General features: G+C 43.0%; 1 protein-coding gene across 3 annotated transcripts in view; it reads left to right on the top strand.

Annotated features, from left to right (window-relative positions):
• LOC141046821 (regucalcin) overlaps positions 1-23,841 on the top strand; it is a 188,787-nt gene that overhangs the window by 48,778 nt on the left and 116,168 nt on the right. For all 3 annotated transcript variants that reach the window (XM_073541447.1, XM_073541445.1, XM_073541448.1), the window contains 3 exons: positions 545-606; positions 1,243-1,325; positions 11,388-11,545. In XM_073541447.1, the coding sequence (XP_073397548.1) occupies positions 558-606; positions 1,243-1,325; positions 11,388-11,545 (290 nt within the window). In that variant the 5' untranslated portion in view covers positions 545-557. The remainder of the gene's footprint in view (positions 1-544; positions 607-1,242; positions 1,326-11,387; positions 11,546-23,841) is intronic.

The following is a 23,841-nucleotide window of genomic DNA, read 5'->3' as shown; positions in this document are numbered from 1 at the left end:
CAGCGATCATGTAGCGACACACCAGCGATCCTGACACGTTGATATCGTTGTTGGGATCGCTGGTGAGTCGTTATGTGTGACGGGGCCTTTACACTGGGGCAAATGATTCTCAATAAGTTGTGTTTGAGTTCTTTAATGTTTAGAGAGTACAGAAGGTACCGTGTAAAAATGTGCAGCATCAACAATGCAATTGTGAAGGTCCATTTTATGCTAAAAAAAGATTCACAAAGGGTATAAATCATTAAGAACAGATTTGTCAATTTTTACTGACGTTTCCATTTGAAAGGCTTTTGTCCACCTTAGGCTTTACACAGCATTAAAATATTACGCTAAAGCCCCGATTCATCGAGACTGACATTTTTACGTCAATCTTGATGAACAGTGCACTAGAGTAATCTGCGGGACTGTCGATAAATAGACAAAAGTTTCAAAAATTAGCGGCGTTTTTTGGAAGGGCTGTTTGAGTTGAAGCCTTTGTGGTGGCGGTTTAGTTTTCCCCCTTTTACTGCTTTTTTTTAATTTTTTTTTTTTTTAATTTTTGTAGAGGATGCGTCAGGATGAAGCGACATAGGCACCTCAGCAGCAGCGACAGCTCAGACAATGAAAGTGAGTACTTAATAATTAGTGTACTATATTACTCTAATCTTCGCACAAGTGTAAGATGGCTTCTAGTGTGTGTGTGTGTGTATGTATGTATGTGTGTGTGTATGTATGTGTATATATATATATAATATAGAGCTTGTCATCACAAGACATAGCTGTACACCTTACTCCATTTTTCACATAAGAGAACGAAAGAATTTGAATATTCATAAACCCCAGATTATTCTTCATTTGCAAATAGATGTAAAATGAATAAAAATAAATGCAATATTCTAGTTCGGAGGTTGTCTGCTAATTCTTGCCAGGCATATGCAACATTTAGCAGCGCATGATGTACAAGTATTGTACTGATAAAACGTTAATGCATATGAACATGGCTTAACCATGCTTCTGTCATATCGTAGTTGTGTCTTACAGGAGACCTAAACCTCAACATTTAACTTTTTTGTTGTTAGGCCTTTTAAGAATTTGTTTGGCCACATTTTACTAAGTCACAAAAAGCTGTTAAATATCACACACGCAGTTTGGCTATACCATCTATAGAATGTATCGTTACTAGATGGAGTATTTTCATGTTCACTTTGTACATTAAAAGGTGCTTTAGTGCATCACCAGTAATGTAGATTTGTTTTATTACAGGTCCGTCCACTTCCTTTTCTTCCTGTTTTCAGTACAGGAGTAAGGCTAAAATCATCACAGAGGATGAAAAGAAGTCTGCAGAGGTATTTGGAGACACTTGGGAATCAATAGTGTTGTCATTGGTTGCATGATTTTAGAAAAGAGTGGGTGGTGAAAATTGCAAGTAATTTATCACTTTTCACAATTATTTTGTGCAGAAGTGCTGGACCTCTTCAGCTCACTTTTTGTTGGGTCGATTTAAGATTTGCCATAAGTTTCATTGTTTAAAAGGCACAATAAGTGTTGTGCATGTCTGACATATTTTAATTAAAGGGAACCTGTCACCCCCCCGAGGGCGTTTTTAAGTTAAAGAGCCACCTTCAGCAGCACTAAGGCTGCATTCTGTGAAGGTGGCTTTTTTTTATTCTGATCCCTAGTAACGCTGAAATATCGACTTTTATAAATAGCTCCTCATACCTGTAATGTGTTCCATAGCAATGGTGTGTCCCCCTGTATCCGCCTCCTACCATCCGTCCATTATGCCTCTGTCCTGCGTCTGGACGCCGCCCACCATCCGTCCATCATGATGCCCCTGTTCGTCGCCGCCTCCTCCTGTTTTGAATGCTGGCGCCTCTGCTGTGACAAGAGTTCTCGGGCATGCGCAGTGCGCACTGCCCGAGAACCAACATCAGGCTATTGCGCCTGCGTGTTGTGGAGGCCCCAGCCCCGCAGTGTAAATACATCACAACACACTGCGGGGCGGGATCTATAGATAAAATCTTTTTATTTTGATTTTTTTAAAATTTTTTACAATTTAAAAAAGTTTTTTTTTTATTTTAATTTAAAAAAACAAACAACATTTTTTTAGTTTGTCCCACTATGGAACTTTCATTTTTTTTCAGGCTGATCGCTTGTACAGCATGGGGTTGCGGTAGCATCCCCATGCTGTAAAAACTGTTAGCTCTGCACTTCAGAGAAACTTGCTGATCATGCGCTGCTCATGATCAGCAAGTTTCCTAGCTCTGGTGACCCGGATGTCGTCAGGATGACATTGGGTCACCATGGCAACGATCGGGACGTCGGGGCATGAAAGAGTCTGTTGGCCCTCTGTCGGTTCTCAGAATGCCGCAATCTCGTTCGATCACAGTATTTAGGGGGTTAAAGTGCCGGGAGCGGTGCATGAGCGCTCCTGGCACTAAGTGGCGTGTGTCAGCTGTGAGAATCAGCTGAGAACCGGCGGTGATCGCCCGCGTACCACCAGTGTGCACAAGAGATCGAAATGACGTAATAATCCGTCCTTGGTCAGATAGGCCCAGGACACAGGGAGGTATAATTTTGACAAATGTCAGAAAGGGGTTAATTTTTCTCTCTGCACAGGGTAAAAAATATACAGAAAAGTATGTGGGACGGGACCAACAAACTAGATTTCACATTTGCTGACTATATAGTTAATGTTAATTAAAACTGTGTGCTAATGTCTCTTGTACCAAAGCCACTTGGCAGAAGCACACCGCTAAACTCCTCCGTGGGTGACAAAAATGTAAAAATAGAAGTTAGGAAACATGCAGTTAAAACGTAGATCTTTATATACGCAAACCATGAGCTTTCATGAATTTTAGTGCCTCAAATTATTTATTTATATAGCACCATTAATTCCATGGTGCTGTACATGAGACGGGGTTACATCAAATTACAAATATCACTTACAGTAAACAAACTAACAATGACAGACTGGTACAGAGGGAAGTGAACTCTGCCCTTGCGCGCTTACATTCTACAGGATTATGGGGAAGGAGGCAGTAGGTCAGGGGATTGCAGTAGCTCCAATGGTGTTGAGGTGGCCGTTTGGTCATTACAGGTTGTAAGCTTTTTTTAAAGAGATGGGTTTTCAGGTTCCGTGTGAAGGATCCAAATGTGGTGGATAACCAGACATGTTTGGGCACAGAATTCCAGAGGATGGAGGATATTCGGGAGAAATCTTGGAGGCGACTGGGTTAGGAGCGAATAAGCGTGGAGGAGAAAAGGAGGATTTGGGAGGACAGGAGATTACGTGAGGGAAGATATTGAGAGATTAGTTTGGAAATATACGGGAGAGGTTTTGATGGCTTTGTAGGTCAGTGTTAGTAGTTTAAACTGGATACGCTGGGAAATTGGGAGCCAGTGAAGGGATTTGCAAAGAGGGGAAGCAGGAGTGTAGCAAGGCGAGAGATTAGTCGGGCAGTAGAGTTAAGAATGGACTGGAGGGGTGCGAGAGTGTTAGAAGGTAGGCCACAGAGGAGGATGTTGCAGTAGTCGAGGCGGGAGATGATTGGGGCATGCACCAGCATTTTGGTAGAGTGAGGGTTGAGGAAAAGACGGATTCTGGAAATCTTTTTGAGCTGGAGGCGACAGGAGGTGGCAAGAGCTTTGGATGTGCAGTTTGTAGGAGGGGGCAGAGTCAAGGGTTACTCCGAGGCAGCGGATTACTGGGACAGGAGAAAGTGTAAGTTCATTTATTGTGATAGATAGATAGATCAGGTAGGGAAGGTATGCAAGATGGAGGAAAGATAATTAGTTCAGGTTTGTCTACATTGAGTATGATGAAGTGAGAGGAGAAGGAGGGTATGGCTGAGGCCTCTTTCACACATCAGTTTTTTGCCGTCAGGCGCGATCCGGCTTTTTTTTGTAAAACCGGATCCAGCAAAATGCAATGCCGGATCCAGTTTTTCCCCATTGACTTGCATTAGCGTCGGATCGCGCCGGATGGCATTGCGTTTCATCCGTTTTTTGTCGGATCCGGCTACTTGTCTCATTCCGGCGTCTGGAAAAAACGGCCACTGTAACGTTTTTTGTCTCCGGCGAAAAAGCCGGAAGCGCCGGATCCGACGCTTCCGGCTTTTTGCTACAATGAAAGTCTATGGGCGCCGGATCCAGAAAAAGACGGATCCAGCCACCGGATCCGTTTTTTTAAGTCTGCGCATGCTCAGATCCAATTGGCCAGCCCCCAGGAAACAGATATAACCTGCTAGACGGATCCAGCAGAAAAACGGATCCGTTTCTACAGTTCTCCAAAATTTATGCCGGATCCGTTTTTTCTAAAAATAGCCGGATCCTGCCTGACGGCAAAAAACTGATGTGTGAAAGTAGCCTAATAGACACTCTGGGATTCTGGAGAGCAGAGAGGTGACATCTGGGCCAGTGAGGTAGATCTGAGTGTCATCAGCATATAGATGGTACTGGAAGCCATAGGACTTTGTGAGTTGTCCCAGGTCAAGGGTATAGATTGAGAAGAGAAGGCGTCCTAGGACAGAGCCTTGAGAGACACCAGAGTGAGTTAGATGAAAAGTGAGAGGAAAGTTCAGCGTGGACGTGCTGCTCAATGAGTTTGGAAGCAAAGATATGGGGGCGATAGTTGGACATAGTGCTCGGGTCAAGGGATGGCTTTTTGAGGATAAGTGTGATTCTGGCATGTTTAAAAGCAGAGGGGAAGGTACCAGAAGTTAGTTATAGGTTGAAGAGATGGGTTAGGGATGGGATAACTGTGGTGGTGACGTTGGGGAGGAGATGGGATAGGGTCAAGCACACAAATGGTGAAGTGTTATTTGAGGAGAAGATGAGCAAGCTCTCCTTCAGTGATTTTGGAGAGGGAAGTTATGGGTTTAGGGCATTGGTCTGGTATACAAAGGGGTTGTGGTGGTTGGACAACAAAGACTTGCCTTGTTTTGTTTATCTTATTTTTGAAGTGCATGGCAAAGTCCTCAGCAGAGATTAGGGAAGTTGGAGGGGGCAGTGGTGAGCGGAGGAGGGAGTTAAAAGTATTGAACAACTGTTTGGGGTTGTGGGATAAGGAAGATACAAGGGATGTAAAGTAGGCCTGTTTAGCAGAGGTGAGAGCTGGTTTTAATGCGAGTGTTGCTTGTTTGAGTGCAGTGAAATCATCTTGCAAATGCGTTTTCTTCCAACGCCGCTCTGCAATTCTGGATACTTGCCGAAGCTTTTTAGTGGTGTTATTGTGCCAGGGTTGTCTGTTGATTTGTTGCACTCTGCTATGTATGACAGGGGCGACCGAATCGATGACTTATGCTAGAGCGGCATTGTAGAAACTAGTGGCAGTGTCTGTGTTGTGGAGTGAAGCTATGGAGGACAGTGGCAGAATAGAATCAGAGAGTGTGTGAGTGTCTAGATGTGCGAGGTTTCTGCGGGGGGCGCGTAAGTTGGTGGACATGGGTGACAGGTGAAGAGAAAGTGAGTAAATGGTGGTCAGAGGGATAGGGGATGTTGTGAAGTTTAGATAGGGAGCAGCGACGGATGAAGATCAGGTCTAATGTGTGTCTGTGTGGGTGGCTGAGGAGGACCACTGAGTAAGTCCAAAAGATGAAGTAAGGGACAGGAGTTTGGAGGCTGCCGACTGATGGGTGTCAATGGGGATTTTGAAGTCACCCATGATGATGATGGGAATGTCAGTAGAGAGAAAATGAAGCCAGCTGGAGAATTGGTCAATAAAGGCAGTGGTCGGGCCTGGAGGTCGGTATATGATGGCAATTTGGAAGTTGGAGGGGGGAGTAGATGCGGACAGAGTGGACTTAAAAAGAGGGAAGGATAAGGGAGGGTAGAAGTGGGATTTGGTTAAAGGTGCATTTAGAAGAAAGGAGAAGGCCCACTCCTCCACCATGTCTGTTACCAGGGTGAGGAGTGTGGGTGAAGTGACATAGCACAGCAGGGGAAGCTGTGTCGGAGAGTGTCAGCCGTGTTTCGGTGAGGCCCAGGAAGGAAAGATTACGAGAGGTAAAGAGGTTGTGAATCACGTGGAGTTTATTGCAGACGGAGCGGGCATTCCCGAGTGATCCAGAGAGAGGGGGCAGGGTGTTGGGCGTCAAGGGCACGGATTTGAAGTAGGCAAGATTTTAGGTGTTTATATTGGGTTGGGAGCAATAGAACAGGGTAATAACCGGAGGTATGAGATGTGGGGGTCCAGGATTGGGAGATATGTCGCCAGCAGCGAGGAGAAGCAGAGAGAGACAAAGCAGGTGGGAGGAGAGTGTGCGGCTTGTTTCGTGTTTTAATAGGAGAGATCTGAGGTTGAGGAGCAGGTCAGGTGGGGAGAAAGGAGGGAAGGAGAGATTATTACTTGGTTACAGGGTGCTGGGATTTGCGGATAAAAACATCAAGTGATACAGGATGTCATCTTTTATATAATTGTTAATGATATCAGCTAAATATGTATATGTAACAATAGTAATTTTTTTTAATGAGAATGTAATGTGCGTAAATAAAATTCTTGTATATTGTTACAAAATGCAAACAGAAACCATGTGTCACGCCTACACAGAATGGAAGCATATGGTATGAGTGAAAATGGTGCAGCATTGGCTTAGCTAATATTTTCTAAGCTTTGTCCTTCATTTTGATGTCATTAAATTTTAGTTTTCTGGCAGTACAGCATTAGGGGATGTCATTATATTCAAATTGCTGGGGAGCCATCTCTAAAGCACCCTCAAAGATCAGCTTTGTGAAGTTGCAATGGTGCTTGTGCAGGCCCTGTAGGATCTTTATATATCTGCACGCAATCTACTTAGTTGTCTTGTCCTATTAACGTAAATGGCAGATGAGCTTAAAAGGGTATTTCTAGGCTTGAAAATTATCCCCCTATACATTTGATAGGTGATAACTTCCTGATCATTGAGAGATCAACCATTGGAAACGCTTAGCAGCTCCAAAAACAGCTCTCTGCAAATCCCCATATTAATGGGAGTACTAGGGTGCATGCTTGACCTACGCATTCATTTGTTCATTCACTATATATGGGACTGTCAGAGAAAGCGGAGTATATTTTTTTTTACTTGATGCTTTGGTTTGCTGTATTTGTTTGTATCTAATTGTATTGCTTTTTATACGAGCTTTAAACAACACTAAGAAAGCTATTTTATAAATTTACATCTATAGTTTGGATGTGTGATAGTATGTCCAAACCCCAGGACTAGCAGCTGATTCAATGGGTATTTATAAATGATTGCCGAGGTCCCATTAAGACTGTAAAAGAGTATTTCTATCCTTAAAAGCAGTACTGGGCAAAGTGCGGCCCGCGGGCCACATCCGTCTCTCTGGCTGTCTCAGTCCGGCCCGTGGACTGAGACAGCCGTGGGTCTGGAAACCAGAGGTCCACGGGCCGCACCATGCCCGCCCGCCCGCTGTCTCCCATCTATTCTCGCTGACTGCATTGATGGAGGAGGGGCCTCCTGCCGCTTCCTCCACCAATCAGCGTATGAAACAGCTGACGCGATAACGTCATTTAATCACGTCAGCTGTGTACGGCAGAGAGTCAAGTATCTGGTGTTTTTTTTTTTTCATATGTATGGGATGTTTGGGTGGGCATGTGGAGTCTATGGGGGTGTCATGCTGCGCATGGGGATGCTATGGAGGTGACATGCAACAAACACGTGGGGAATCTAGGGGGTGTCATGCTGCGCATGGGGATACTATGGAGTTGACATGCAGTATATGGGGAGGCTGTTGTGGAGTCATCCTGCACATGGGGAGGTTATGGGGCCTCATGCAGTATATGGAGAGGCTATTTGGGGCCTCATGCAGTATATGAGGCACCTGCAGTATATATAGGGAGGCTGTGTGGGGCACATGCTGTATATGAGGAGGCTGTGGGGGCCTCATGCAGTATATAGGGAGGCTGTGTGGCGCTCATGTTGTACAGTGCCTTGCGAAAGCATTTGGCCCCCTGGAACTTTTCAACCTTTTCCCACAAAACATGAAAGTCTTGAATTTCCACAAAAATTTAAAATAACCAATAAATTTTCATTCAACTTCACAATTGTTGTTGATTCTTCACCAAAAATTTACATTTGGTATCTTTTTTTTTTTTTTGAAGCATGATATGTGGGAAAAGGTTGAAAAGTTCCAGGGGGCCGAATACTTTCGTAAGGCACTGTATATGGGGAGGCTGTGGGGCTCATGCTGTATATGGGGAGACTATGTACAGAAGGGACTGTACCCGAGTTCAAACTATATATAGGGGTGTCAGCATAATTCTGCTCAATATTAAGTGATACAATTAATATAATTATCAATAATATATCAATATTAATATTGAGTAGAATTAATTTCAGCCTATTCGTTCGGTCCTCCACAACAGTCATGGTCTCTCATGTGGCCCGTCAGGGAAATTAATTGCCCACCCCTGCTTTAAAGTGATGTCTTGGCAATATGCTTTGTCTACACTTCTTGATTGTTGTGGGGCTGACCATTGGGCTCCCTGCTTGAATATTTATTAATAAAAGTTTGGTTCTCTTCGTGTTGTCTGCGGTCTAATCACAGCTAGACTTCTTGTTGTTTTGTATTATTTTGAAGTGCCACTTCATTACCCTAATATTAGACTAATTATCTTGTAATTAGCCAAATTGTGGTTACCGAAGATGTCTTACCCTCACCATTCATAAAGTGATCGCATGTCTTGGTGATATACCATTTACTTTAGAAAATGGGAATTTTAAGTGAATGGGTTTGAGATCAAGATGAGCAACAGTACCAGGCATTGGCACGCCTACATTTCTTCATCTGACTCACTACAGCTTATTTGATTGGTATTTTCATGAGTTTCATGACCCCTCTATTTTGCTGCTCAGAATGTTGTTTGATGATTTTTTTTTACCCCCCCCCTAAAAAAAAAAAAAAAAAATCTAACTGATATGAAATTCTAGAAAGTCTCTTTTCAGATTATTCCTTGTAAGAAGGAGTTAACCAGGGTTTAGCAGTTTTTTGTTTTTTTATTTGTGCAGAACCTTTGCAAACTGGGGAAAAAACTAAACCTATTGCTGTGCTTGTCTTCTGGATTTCTTCTGTCCTCTACCGCTAATCTCCCTCAAGGCCTGAAGACTGTCCGCCAGTGAGCACCTGTCACGCAGTGGCTGTGAGGCCACAGGGATTACGTCATTTTCAGGCACTGCTTTATCACGCAAGTTTGAGGGAAAGTTCTGAATAGATGGAGAATTCAGACTAAAGGCCCCTTTACATTTAGCGATGCACCAGCGATCCCGACCACGATATGACCCGGTCAGGATCGCTGGTGCATCGCTAAATGGTTGCTAGTGAGCTGCTACACAGGCAGATCTCACAGCGACGCAGCAGCGGTCGTTACTTACCTTTCGGACGCGGCGATCCTGACGTCCTCCCACCCGCGTCGCTCATCGGCGCCAGCAGGAAGCACCCAATGAGAAATGAAGCTGCACGATCTCACGCGATCAGCGACAGACAGCAGGGGAGCCGGACGGAGGTAAGGCTACTTTCACACTTGTGTTTTTTTGCACTGCGTGCGCAGTGCAAACGCGCATAAAAATTAATCATGCGTTTTCTTGTTTTTTGCGCATGGTTTTTGCAAAAAAATGGGTTTTGGGTGAATTGCGTGCGCATGCGTTTTTTTGAGACAGGTCGGACGCACAAAAAATGCAACAGGATGCATTTTGTGCGCCCGGGCGCACACTACAAAAAAAGTCATGCGTGTACAAACGCATGACAATGTGCACCCATGTATGCGCTTGTGTGCGCAAAAACTCAGCACAAAAAAACGCAAGTGTGAAACCAGCCTAAGTTTCACACACAGCGATATCGCTAGCAATATCGCTGCTGCGTCACAAAATCGGTGATGCTTTAGCGATATTGCTATCGATATCGCTATGTGTAAAACCCCCTTAAGACCTATTTTATTATATAAATCCAGTATTACTGAGGATTGCCTCATGAATGGAATTCCCTTGGTACTCCAATCTGAACAAAAATAACATTTTAGTTTAAAAAAATCTCAAGGTTATGTTACAAATTATAAGGAAAACTGCACCATGGTGTGTTGTGCCATAATGTCTCTCTCAAGTGCTTTCCGATGAGTTTTAGGCGGCATACTCGTGGATGGGTGATTTTCTGCCTGAGTGAAATCTTATGGAGATATGTTGCAGAATACTGAACTACTAAACCTTGTACACTGTTGCTACTGCAGCACCGTTCATCATTCCAAGTTTTCGACAAGGCAAGATGTAAATGCCTTGCCAGGTCTGGGACATTTGCCAGGAGCAGCTGTTATGTCGCAGTAGATCTCTAGAAACTTTGTTTCCGGTTTCAGAATTCAGACAAGATAGCTTTTCATTATTTGCTAAGGCCTGTTTCACACATCCGTCTGTTACCATCAGTCAAAATCCTCCGTTTTGCAAAAAAAAACGGATCCGCCATTTTGCTTGGCGGATCCGTTTTTTTTCCCATTGAGTTGCATTACCGGCGGATCTTGACGGATGGCCATCCGTTGGATCCGTTTTTTTGCGGGTCCGCCGACATGCCTGGATGGACAATGCACTGTTTTTTTCGGGCGTCCGGATCCGCATTTTACATTGCGCATGCCCGGAGGACTTGCATCGGCCACAAATTTAACCCTAAACTCTGTTCGGGCGGCTAAAAAATTCTCTTTATTTCTTTCTCTTTCTTTCTTTCTCTCTTTCTCTCTCTGTCCGCTGGATCCGTCAAAAAAACGGTCCAGTGGCACACGATGTCCGTACACAGGCGGATCCGTTTTCCGCCATTTTGGCGGATTACAACTGACAGAAAAAACTGATGTGTGAAACAGGCCTAAGCTAAACTTGCATTGTGTTTCTACCTGATCATTGCAACTAATAAGTTCTCTGTCTAAAATACTTAAAATATTAGCATTGTGCATGAGCTTTTGCAATCACCCTGAACCCCACACATCACAAAAACTGTAGCTCTGAATCCCCTTTCTAATGGACTAGTAGTGGATATCGTTCACTGACACTACATTCCGAGTCTATGGCACTGTATTCTGAGATGTCTGTCAGTCTCATAGACTATGAATGGAACATCAGGGCCCAGTCTTGACCGCCAGTCCATTCAAACAATGGCGGAAAGATCCCCATTTTAATAACAGGTTTGGGCCCCTGTGGTGTGTCCCTAAACAATCTGATACTCATAAACTATCCTGTGGATAAGAGATTGTGATAGGAGGATGACTATTGTGGGAAAACGTTCTGTAATGACTTTAAGAAATAAGCTTCTAATCTTCTCTAAAACTAGAGTGAATTGGTTTTGGTCACATGTTTTATTTTGCAGATCTGCCAACTTTCTACATTTCGTCTGATCTTTCATTTTATATACTTACTCTCATATCTTTGCACATTCAGGTATTCCGGAAAGACCTAATCAGTGCCATGAAGATTCCAGATTCCCAACATGTCAATATGGATGAATACTATCACTTTGCAGACACGTGGAAGCAAGAGTGGGAAAAGGGTGTCCAAGTACCTGCTAATCCGGAGACCATCCCGCAGGCTTCTCTCAGGTAGAAATGGAAGCATTAGCAATAACTTAATCGGTTTCGTAAAATGTCTCTTCGGGACCAACACCCCACATACATTCCTTTCTCATGCCTTAGATAGAGGCTTTTTTTTTTTATTTAACAACGTGTGCTGCTGCATTATACTATTTTACTGTCATGGCCACTTGTACAATGTGAGGCTAGGTTTTTTGTTTTTTTTGTTTCTTCTAAAAAATGTAACAGTCAGCATCCTATTTTAATAAAGGTTTTTTTCATAGTTACATTGTACTGTCTAACTAGGTACCTGTCTCAAATCTTGAAGAAAGACAAATTTAACAGCATGCAGTAATGTGGTGTGGATGGGGTCAATATAAAAGAAAATGAAGTATGAAATTCTATTTATCTGTGGGATTTTCTTTTCCCTTGATTTGGTTTAAAACAAAAATATAAACGGCTATAGAATTTGTAAGGTAACTTTTTTTTTTTCATGGAATGTGTGAAGGTCTACCTTTGTTACCACAGCCTTTTTTGGTTATAGCTATGATCATACCCTTCTGTCCTCTCGGGCTTAAAGGGAAGGTGCAGCTTTTTTTTTTTTTTCATTTTCATTTATTGGTTTAACCTAAGCTTTATTAAATTGTATTTGTTTGTTTTTTTTTAATAAATATTTAATGCAGGCAGTAGGCAGCTGACATTTTACTTTGCAGGAATGTAAGGGTCACTGGACGACACTTAGGCGTGTTTCACACATCAGTTTTTTGGCGTCAGTCAAAATCCGCCAATTTCTGGAAAAAAAAAATCAGCCAAAAAAGGGGCGGATCCGTTTTTTCCCCCATAGACATACATTAGTGGCGGATCTTGACTGACGGGCGTCCGTCACACCCGTTTTTTGACTGATCCGCCAATATTTTAGCGTCTCCCGGGCGGATGAGACGGACTCTGCAACGTTTTTTTTGTTGACGGACCAATATTTTCAACTGCGCAGGCCCGGCAGCTTTTCTCTGGGAACATTTTAAACCCTGAATGCCGTTCCGGGATATTCTCTCTCTCTCTCGCTCTCGCGCGCTCTCTCTCGCGCTCTCTCGCGCGCTCCGTTTAGATGGCATATTCCATGTGTCTCCCTCTCATACTCCATGTCTACTCCACCCCACTCATATTTTGCCTCTGCACAAAAGCACCATTCCTGACCCTGATACTCACACCCCTGCAGCCCTGATACCAGTGGAAGAAGTCACCGCTGCTCCTCTGGTCACCGCTCTATTTGGTTTGCTGCCCCTCTAACCAAACTGTGTCTCCGGTTTCGTAGTACGTGTAAACCACCGGATCATAAATCAGACAGCATCCATAGTGCCTTCATCTGCCTCATTATAGTGAATCTTTCACTGGGGGTTCCGTCTGAATTACATATTTCATAGATTTACACGGAAACCCCTGGTGTAAGCGCTCAACTCAGAGTGCAGGATAAATGTGCGCCAAGTCTTACTGCGATCATTGGGAGACAGAATGAACAAATCAACAGCAGGTGAACAATTGGATTTATTTTTTACGCTGTTCCTCATGACAACTTTATTCTTAAGGTTGGTGTGATTTCAGCGATGCCAGATTTATCAGTTTTTTATGTTGGGCTGTTGTCGCACACTAAAAAACACTGTTTTTTGCAAAAACTAGTTTTTGCATCACCATATTTGGGAGCTACAAGTTTTCCATATTTCGACCAACAGTCATGTGAGGGCTTGTGTTTGGTATTTTTTGGGTACGAATTAACATTTTTATTAGTACCATTTTTGGGTCTGACGTTTTTTGATCACTTTCTATTGTGAATTTTGGGAGGCCGCATTAACATGAACCGCAATTTTGGAGTTTTTTTTTTTGGGTTTGTTTTTTAATACCTCTCCACGTGTGGTAAGTTTGAGGCAGCTCTGTCCTTTGGGTTCAGTACGATTACAGTGATGCCAAATTTTTTTTTTTTTAATGTTTCAGCACTTTTACACAAAAACTACTTTATAGTAAAAATCATTGTTTTTGCATTGCTTCATTCTGAGAGCTACAACTTTATCTCTCCACTGATGTAGCTGTATGGATATATTACATACACACGCGAAAGTATTTGGCGCCCTGGAGCTTTTCAACCTTTTCCCACATATCATGCTTCAAACATAAAGATACCAAATGTAAATTTTTGGTGAAGAATCAACAAGTGGGACACAATTGTGAAGTTGAACGAAATTTATTGGTTATTTCAAATTTTTGTGGAAATTCAAAAACTGAAAAGTGGGGCGTGCAATATTATTCGGCCCCTTTAACTTAATACTTTGTTGCGCCACCTTTTGCTGCGATTACAGCTGCAAATCGCTTGGGGTATGTCTCTATCAGTTTTGCACATCGAGAGACTGAAATTCTTGCCCATTCTTCCTTTGCAAACAGCTCGAGCTCAGTGAGGTTTGGTGGAGATCGTTTGTGAACAGCAGTTTTCAGCTCTTTCCACAGATTCTCGATTGGATTCAGGTCTGGACTTTGACTTGGCCATTCTAACACCTGGATACGTTTATTTGTGAACCATTCCATTGTAGATTTTGCTTTGTTTGGGATCATTGTCTTGTTGGAAGACAAATCTCCGTCCCAGTCTTTAGGTCTTTTGCAGACTCCAACAGGTTTTCTTCAAGAATGGTCCTGTATTTGGCTCCATCCATCTTCCCATCAATTTTAACCATCTTCCCTGTCCCTGCTGAAGAAAAGCAGGCCCAAACCATGATGCTGCCACCACCATGTTTGACAGTGGGGATGGTGTGTTCGGGGTGATGAGCTGTGTTGCCTTTACGCCAAACATAACGTTTGTCATTTTTGCCAAAAAGTTGGATTTTGGTTTCATCTGATCAGAGCACCTTGTTCCACATGTTTGGTGTGTCTCCCTGGTGGCTTGTTGCAAACTTTAAACCACATTTTTATGGATATCTTTGAGAAATGGCTTTCTTCTTGCCACTCTTCCATAAAGGCCAGATTTGTGCAGTATACGACTGATTGTTGTCCTATGGACAGACTGTCCCACCTCAGCTGTAGATCTCTGCAGTTCACCCAGAGTGATCCTGGGCCTCTTGGTTGCATCTCTGATCAGTCTTCTCCTTGTTTGAGATGGAATTTTAGAGGGACGGCCAGGTCTTGGTAGATTTGCAGTGGTATGATACCCCTTCCATTTCAATATGATCGCTTGCACAGTGCTCCTTGGGATGTTTAGTGTTTTGGAAATCATTTTGTATCCAAATCTGGCTTTAAACTTCTCCACAACAGTATTACGGATCTGCCTGTTGTGTTCCTTGGTCTTCATGATGCTCTCTGTGCTTCAAACAGAACCCTGAGACAATCACAGAGCAGGTGCATTTATACGGAGACTTGATTACACACAGGTGGATTATATTATCATCATTAGTCATTTAGGACATTATTGGATCATTCAGAGATCCACAATGAACTTCTGGAGTGAGTTTGGTGCACTGAAAGTAAAGGGGCCGAATAATATTGCACGCCCCACTTTTCAGTTTTTGAATTTCCACAAAAATTTGAAATAACCAATAAATTTCGTTCAACTTCACAATTGTGTCCCACTTGTTGTTGATTCTTCACCAAAAATTTACATTTGGTATCTTTATGTTTGAAGCATGATATGTGGGAAAAGGTTGAAAAACTCTGCGGGGCCGAATACTTTTGCAAGGCACTGTATGTATGTGTGTGTATGTGTGATGCAGATTTCTATAATGGAGCAGGTGGAGAGCTGCGGCGCAGAAAAATCTGCAGCATGTGCACAGCCTTTTTTGTTTTACATAGCCTTAAATGGTACTGTGCATCACGTGCAGTTCTGTTGCTTTTCTGCTGCGGTTCTGCAGGGCCAAATCTGCTGCGGAACTGCACGGAGTCTGCACTGTGTGCACAGGGCCTTAAATCTTATGGTCAGGTTATCGGACATTCCTAATGTACTTTTCTCCAACATGTTGAATCCTTTCTTTGTAACCTTCATGCATGTTGTATACTGATCAATATGTGGATAGTTTATATGTTTGATCTGCTTTTTTAGCTCATGTTTTTAAGTCTCTCACATATGTTTATAATTACCCTGATGGGAGTGGGATGTATATAAGGTTCCATGTTTGGGAAGCAGATTAGATTCTGGACCGTGAAGAAGGCGGGTTCTACCGCTGAAACGCGTAGTCCTATCTGCACGACTTTCCTGCGTTATTGCTGTTTTGAACTGCTTGGACCATTGCATTTTAATGGATTTATGAATAAAAAGAAAAAAACAGCATCCTGGATTGCTCACGTTATTGCTGGACTTTGCTTTGTCGTTGTTCATATATATATAGATAGATAGATAGAGATATACATACACATCAGTACAGACCGAAAGTTTGGACACACCTCATTCAAAGAGTTTTCTTTATTTTCATGACTATGAAAGTTGTAGATTCACTCTGAAGGCATCAAAACTATGAATTAGCACATGTGGAATTGTATAATTAACAAAAAAGTGTGAAGCGACTGAAAATATGTCTTATATTCTAGGTTCTTCAAAGTAGCCACCTTTTGCTTTGATTACTGCTTTGCACACTCTTGGCATTCTCTTGATGAACTTCAAGAGGTAGTCACCGGAAATGGTTTTCACTTCACAGGTGTGCCCTGTCAGGTTTAATAAGTGGGATTTCTTGCCTTATAAATGGGGTTGGGACCATCAGTTGTGTTGTGCAGAAGTCTGGTGGATACACAGCTGATAGTCCTACTGAATAGATAGTTAGAATTTGTATTATGGCAAGAAAAAAGCAGCTAAGTAAAGAAAAGCGAGTGGCCATCATTACTTTAAGAAATGAAGGTCAGTCAGTCCGAAAAACTAGGAAAACTTTGAAAGTGTCCCCAAGTGCAGTGGCAAAAACCATCATGCGCTACAAAGAAACTGGCTCACATGAGGACAGCCCCAGGAAAGGAAGACCAAGAGTCACCTCTGCTGCGGAGGATAAGTTCATCCGAGTCACCAGCCTCAGAAATCGCAGGTTAACAGCAGCTCAGATTAGAGACCAGGTCAATGTCACCCAGAGTTCTAGCAGTAGACCCATCTCTACAACAACTGTTAAGAGGAGACTTTGTGCAGCAGGCCTTCATGGTAAAATAGCTGCCAGGAAACCACTGCTAAGGACAGGCAACAAGCAGAAGAGACTTGTTTGGGCTAAAGAACACAAGGAATGGACATTAGACCAGTGGAAATCTGTGCTTTGATCTGATGAGTCCAAATTTGAGATCTTTGGTTCCAACCACCGTGTCTTTGTGCGACGCAGAATAAGTGAACGGATGGACTCTACATGCGTGGTTCCAACCGTGAACCATGGAGGAGGCGGTGTGATGGTGTGGGGGTGCTTTGCTGGTGACACTGTTGGGGATTTATTCAAAATTGAAGGCATACTGAACCAGCATGGCTACCACAGCATCTTGCAGCGGCATGCTATTCCATCCGGTTTGTGTTTAGTTGGACCATCATTTATTTTTCAACAGGACAATGACCCCAAATACACCTCCAGGCTGTGTTAGGGCTATTTGACCAAGAAGGAGAGTGATGGGGTGCTATGCCAGATGACCTGGCCTCCACAGTCACCAGCAGGGCTGTGGAGTCGGTAAGCCACAGTTGCGACTCCGACTCCTGGATTTTATCAGGCTCAGACTCCGACTCCTTCATAAATGGCCAATTCATAACAACAAATTTACTGTTGTAAAATATTAAACATCGTGCTTATTCAGTTTCTCACCATCATATAAGTAATCAGACCACTTAGAGCAAAAACTACATTTATTAGAATACAATTAGAATATAGCAAATAACTTTTCTAAACTTTTCTAAACTGTAAGTAAATATGCAATAAACACTTTTATGCAGTTAATAAGAAGAAATCTATAAATTTGTCCTCAGAAAAAGTATTGCCTCTGTCAGATCCTCCTTCATGGATGCCCTCAAATCTGATCTAATTATTTTGAGAGCAGAGAACAACCTCTCTACACTAACTTGTGTTGGTGGCAAAGCAGTAACCACTCGGGCAACATCTCTGACAATGTCAGGATACAGAGGAATCGCTTGTTGCACTGTTATTTTTGCTGAACGGTCAAATTTCTCAATTTCTTTTAGTGCACATGAAAAATTCTGCTGAAATGTACTGGCTGTGTTCCTTGATGGGGATGACTCTTCTTCTATGCGGGAACGCTTTGCACGGTCCTTGTGATCCAAATATTTTTCGAAATTAAATTCTTCATCAGTTGATGATGAGGGTGAAGATGTGGCAGGACGACCAAATTCTTCTTGTTCCTCCTGACTGTTCTGCAACCCTTTCATCCTTACTGCTATTTCAAACAGAGCTTCTTTTCCTTTACTTAGCTGTTGATCATCTAGAAGAATCCGATGCATTGGGTCTACATAAACAGCTGCCAAAAGAATGTAATTTTGTAATAGTAGCTCCTCTCTCCGTTTCATTGATGTAGCAATGCCACTTGCAATTAACCCTCCTCTTTGGGACAGGCGAAACATCAGGTTCTTCCACTCCTTTAAGAAAATACCTGGAGTTAAGTCCTCTGCTTGTAATTTTTTAGTCACTGTAAATGGATGCTCTAGCAATTTTTCCAGCTCAGTCACCTGATTCCACTGACTTTCATTTAGCGTCAGTTGAGGGTTAGCCATGTCTACAAGAAAGGTTTTCAGTTCAACCAAGCGCTGAATCATTAAGTACTTCCCCATCGTGTGGCTTGATCAATAATTGCCCCTTTTCCAGCACGTCTCTTCAAAATTGAGTCAACTTTAGGGGTTCTGGCAACAGTAGCCAATTTTCTTACCTTGCCAATCAGTGCAGCAGCATGTCCTTCTTGCAGACTGTCTCTTATAGCCAGCTGTAGCGTATGCACAACACAGCGCATGTGATGAATGAAAGAAAATATTGACACAGTTTCAACAAGATCATCTAAACTATCATGTTGCTGTTCATCTGAAGCAACTTCAGTTTGCTCCTCAGTTACAATACTGTGTTCCTCTATTTCAAACATTTCTGTGTCTGTGGACCCAGAATGTTCTTCTAGCTGCTGGTCACCATCATTACTCTCATTCATTAGGCTTAATAGTACTTATCGTATTTGAAGCATTGTCAGTTACGACAGAAAGAACTTGCTCTTTTTTAAGTTCATAGTCTTGCAGAACCTTTTCCACCAAGACCTGGAGAAACTCACTGGTGTGATGAGCTTTGGTGTCTTTTACTGCCAATGTCTTGGTAACTATTTCATTTTTGTCACAAACAAATCGAACATTGATGGCAAAATAGTTCACTCTGTGACGTGTGCAGGCATCCATTTTAAGAAACAGAAAGCGTCCCTTGAGAGTTTTTTTAAGTTCTTCCTTTTGTTTAAAAGCTTCTTCGATTACTAATTTTCTAATACTCTCTCTCTCCAGAGAAACACCAAGCTTGCGGGCCATTTCCCCATTCAGACACATAAAAGCTGGTCGTGAAAATAATGAAATAGGCACACTATCCTTTACAACAAGCTCTATGATCTGTTTTTTAAATGTATCTACTGTCATTGTCACAGTAACTTTGTCACTGACAAAATATCTTGCAACTGATGATTTATTTATTTTTAGATATTTGTTCAACTTTTTTACTCAATACCACAATAGGACTTTCATGTTTTTGCAGTCTGGTCGCCGTTTTAAAGCATAGCAATGCAGAAGCATTGCTAGCTACTATATAATTGTCTAATTCTGTCTGTAATGGAAATCCTGCCTTGCTGATTGGTCGCGGCAGTTAGGCCGCAACCAATCAGCGACAGTTGCTTAGTCGTCGCGGCAACACGGCTGCATTGCTTATTGTACAGGCACATTACAGTCGTTAAAGGCATCACTGCTGTGTCGCTCAATACACAGGCACAGTCCTGTACATATTCTGGAGTACAATACATTAGGTAACAGCAGAAAAGTGACTGCAGCTCTGGGAGTAACTAGAGTACAATACATGCACTGCACATGATCTAACTAACTTGCTAGAGTATGGCAAACCGGATGTTGTCATAACTACATTGGGTCACCACGGCAACAATAAGGCCCCCGCAATGAGGTCACGGGCAGGGTTGTGGAGTCTGACTTAAATGGAACAACACCTAAAATATATAATAAATTGGGGTCAGTAGTTCAGTGTAGGATATGCTGTAAATGTTTTCAGAATTTGGAAAAGTTATGAAATGTTCTATAAATGTCTGTTCTGTTCCGGATGTAAGGATCTCGACTTTTAGTGAGATGAATCTGCGCTGCACTTTAAGTACATGCTCAGTAGTGACCAGTGCTGTGGGTCGGAGGTGAGATGAATCTATGCTGCACTTTATGTACATGCTCAGTAGTGACCAGTGCTGTGGGGAGTCGGAGGTGAGATGAATCTATGCTGCACAATAGGTACATGCTCAGTAGTGTCCAGTGCTGTGGGGTCGGAGGTGAGATGAATCTATGCTGCACTTTATGTACATGCTCAGTAGTGACCAGTGCTGTGGGTCGGAGGTGAGATGAATCTGTGCTGCACTTTATGTACATGCTCAGTAGTGACCAGTGCTGTGGGGAGTCGGAGGTGAGATGAATCTATGCTGCACTTTATGTACATGCTCAGTAGTGACCAGTGCTGTGGGGAGTCGGAGGTGAGATGAATCTGTGCTGCACTTTATGTACATGCTCAGTAGTGACCAGTGCTGTGGGGTCGGAGGTGAGATGAATCTGTGCTGCATATTAGGTACATGCTCAGTAGTGACCAGTGCTGTGGGGTCGGAGGTGAGATGAATCTGTGCTGCATATTAGGTACATGCTCAGTAGTGACCAGTGCTGTGGGGAGTCGGAGGTGAGATGAATCTGTGCTGCATATTAGGTACATGCTCTGTAGTGACCAGTGCTGTGGGGAGTCGGAGGTGAGATGAATCTGTGCTGCACTTTATGTACATGCTCAGTAGTGACCAGTGCTGTGGGGTCGGAGGTGAGATGAATCTGTGCTGCATATTAGGTACATGCTCAGTAGTGTCCAGTGCTGTGTGGTCGGAGGTGAGATGAATCTATGCTGCACTTTATGTACATGCTCAGTAGTGACCAGTGCTGTGGGGAGTCAGAGGTGAGATGAATCTATGCTGCACTTTATGTACATGCTCAGTAGTGACCAGTGCTGTGGGGAGTCGGAGGTGAGATGAATCTGTGCTGCACTTTATGTACATGCTCTGTAGTGACCAGTGCTGTGGGGTCGGAGGTGAGATGAATCTGTGCTGCATATTAGGTACATGCTCAGTAGTGACCAGTGCTGTGGGGTCGGAGGTGAGATGAATATGTGCTGCACTTTATGTACATGCTCAGTAGTGACCAGTGCTGTGGGGTCGGAGGTGAGATGAATCTGTGCTGCACAATAGGTACATGCTCAGTAGTGTCCAGTGCTGTGGGGTCGGAGGTGAGATGAATCTATGCTGCACTTTATGTACATGCTCAGTAGTGACCAGGGCTGTGGCGTCGGAGGTGAGATGAATCTGTGCTGCACTTTGTGTACATGCTCAGTAGTGACCAGTGCTGTGGAGTCGGAGTGAGATGAATCTGTGCTGCACTTTATGTACATGCTCAGTAGTGACCAGTGCTGTGGAGTCGGAGGTGAGATGAATCTTTGCTGCACTTTATGTACATGCTCAGTAGTGACCAGTGCTGTGGAGTCGGAGTGAGATGAATCTGTGCTGCACTTTATGTACATGCTCAGTAGTGACCAGGGCTGTGGAGTCGGAGGTGAGATGAATCTGTGCTGCACTTTATGTACATGCTCAGTAGTGAGGCAGCGCTGGGGAGTCAGTCAGGGAAACTGAGAAGTCTGAGGTTCGGCTTACCGACTCCACAGCCCTGGTCGCAGGGACACTCTGTTTGCGAAGGTGCCTGCTTTCTAAATGCGATCGATATTTAGCATTTAGGGGGTTGAAGGGCCGTGAACGGTGTTGGCACCGCTCCTGCACGGAGTGCCGGGTGTCTGCTGTCAGAATCGCTGAACACCCGGAGGCGATCGCTCACTCACAGATTCTATGAACGCAAAATCACCTGGACGTATCCATACGTCCAGGTGAGGATGTACTTGCCAACCTGGACATAGGGATAAGTCCAAGGTCGTTAAGAGGTTACTAAAAGATCGGTATGGCTAGAATTTTATATATAGCACGGAAAACCAGTGCCTTGCACTAGAAGCAATCTGCACCCCCGACGGTGGAGGAGTTTATTAATAGAGTCAATAGTTCTATAAGGCTGGAAAAAGGAGTGTATATTAAAAGAAAAGCTATCGGAAAATTTGATAAAATCTGGAGCCCCCTGGCTTAACACCCCGGGTTTGCCATCCCAAATATTGCTGCTGGGGAATCTGTTCACTATGCTTCGTTAATTATGGCACCCCTTATTCCCTCTTGGTTCCATATGATCTCTTGCTTTATGAATAGGTTTCATGAATATGTCTATTGCTCATCTTGTACTATGTGCCAGACTGTTCATAGTTCTATGCTGTATCTTGTTTCATATAGTCTCCCTTAAGAATTGTTTTCTTTTTGTTTGTTTTTTCTACTATACATTTATAGGTCACATTCTAAGGGACCCACGGTTGCATTAGTTATAATTTGATAATGGTGGGGGGGCGGAGTTGGGTTGTGTATAAGAGGTATGTCTCAAATCTGTATGTTAAAACTGTGTGTGCCTTGTCTCAATTTTGTAAGTTAAAACTGTTTAATAAAAATAATCTGATTTAAAAAAAGTTACTAAAAATGTGGCTTTCTCGCTTTGCAGATATCAATGCATCATTTTAATCAGCTTCCTATGATCTACATAGCCATATAGACGGGTTAGGAGGGTTGATCCTATTAAAAGATTCCCTTCAAAAGGGAATCTTTCAGCAGGATTTCAAACCCCAAACTATGTGTATGACCGTGCAGCACTTTCAAAGACAAGTCCAGCATTACCTTTAGCTTGACAGTGCCTTCCTCTGTTACTGAGAAATCAGCTTTTTGTTATATGAATGTGGTTGTAGACCTGAAGCCTCTGTCACTTCAGCTCTATTCTCCACCCAGCACAGCTTCCTTCTGCTTGACTGGTGGCTCCTTTGCCTGAAGTTACACAGCATAGAGGTAATCCGTCAATTAGGAGGATGGGGTGCTAGGGTGGGAATAAAAGCCAAGTGACAGATGATTCAGGGCTTCTGCCTCATATGCATATCAAAGAACTGATTTCTCTGTAACAGAGAAACGAACTGGCCATATAAAGGTATCCTTAGATTTGTTTTTGTTAGAACTACATGCACATATATATAATACAGTGTGTCCGTAAAGTCATGGTGCACTTTTGACCAATCATTGGAAAGCAACAAAAGACTATACAGTTGTGGCCAAAAGTATTGACATCCCTGCAATTTTGTCAGATAATACTCAGTTTCTTCCTGAAAATGATTGCAAACACAAATTCTTTGGTATTATTATCTTCATTTAATTTGTCTTAAATGAAAAAACACAAAAGAGAATGAAGCAAAAAGCAAAACATTGATCATTTCACACAAAACTCCAAAAATGGGCCAGACAAAAGTATTGGCACTCTCAAGCTTAATACTTGGTTGCACAACCTTTAGCCAAAATAACTGCGACCAACCGCTTCTGATAACCATCAATGAGTTTCTTACAATGCTCTGCTGGAATTTTAGACCATTCTTCTTTGGCAATCTGCTCCAGGTCCCTGATATTAGAAGGGTGCCTTCTCCAAGCTGCCATTTTTAGATCTCTCCACAGGTGTTCTATGGGATTCAGGTCTGGACTCATTGCTGGCCACCTTAGAAGTCTCCAGTGCTTTCTCTCAAACCATTTTCTAGTGCTTTTTGAAGTGTATTTTGGGTCATTGTCTTGCTGAAAGACCCATGACCTCTGAGGGAGACCCAGCTTTCTCACACTGGGCCCTACATTATGCTGCAAAATTTGTTGGTAGTCTTCTGACTTCATAATGCCATGCATACGCTCAAGCAGTCCAGTGCCAGAGGCAGCAAAACAACCCCAAAACATCAGGGAACCTCTGCCATGTTTGACTGTAGGGACCGTGTTTTTTTTTCTTTGAAAGGTTTTTTTTTTCTCCTGTAAACTCTGTTGAGCCCAAAAAGCTCTACTTTTGTCTCATCTGACCAGAGAACATTCTTCTAAAACGTTTCAGGCTTTTTCAGGTAAGTTTTGGCAAACTCTAGCCTGGCTTTTTTATGTCTCGGGGTAAGAAGTGGGGTCTTCCTGGGTCTCCTACCATA

This window comes from Dendrobates tinctorius, unplaced genomic scaffold (assembly GCF_039654945.1).
Source record: "Dendrobates tinctorius isolate UK_male_01 unplaced genomic scaffold, ASM3965494v1 ptg000121l, whole genome shotgun sequence".
In the NCBI taxonomy this organism is placed as follows: domain Eukaryota; kingdom Metazoa; phylum Chordata; class Amphibia; order Anura; family Dendrobatidae; genus Dendrobates; species Dendrobates tinctorius.
Note: the sequence above shows the minus strand (reverse complement) of the source record. Positions and strands in the feature narration are given on the sequence as shown.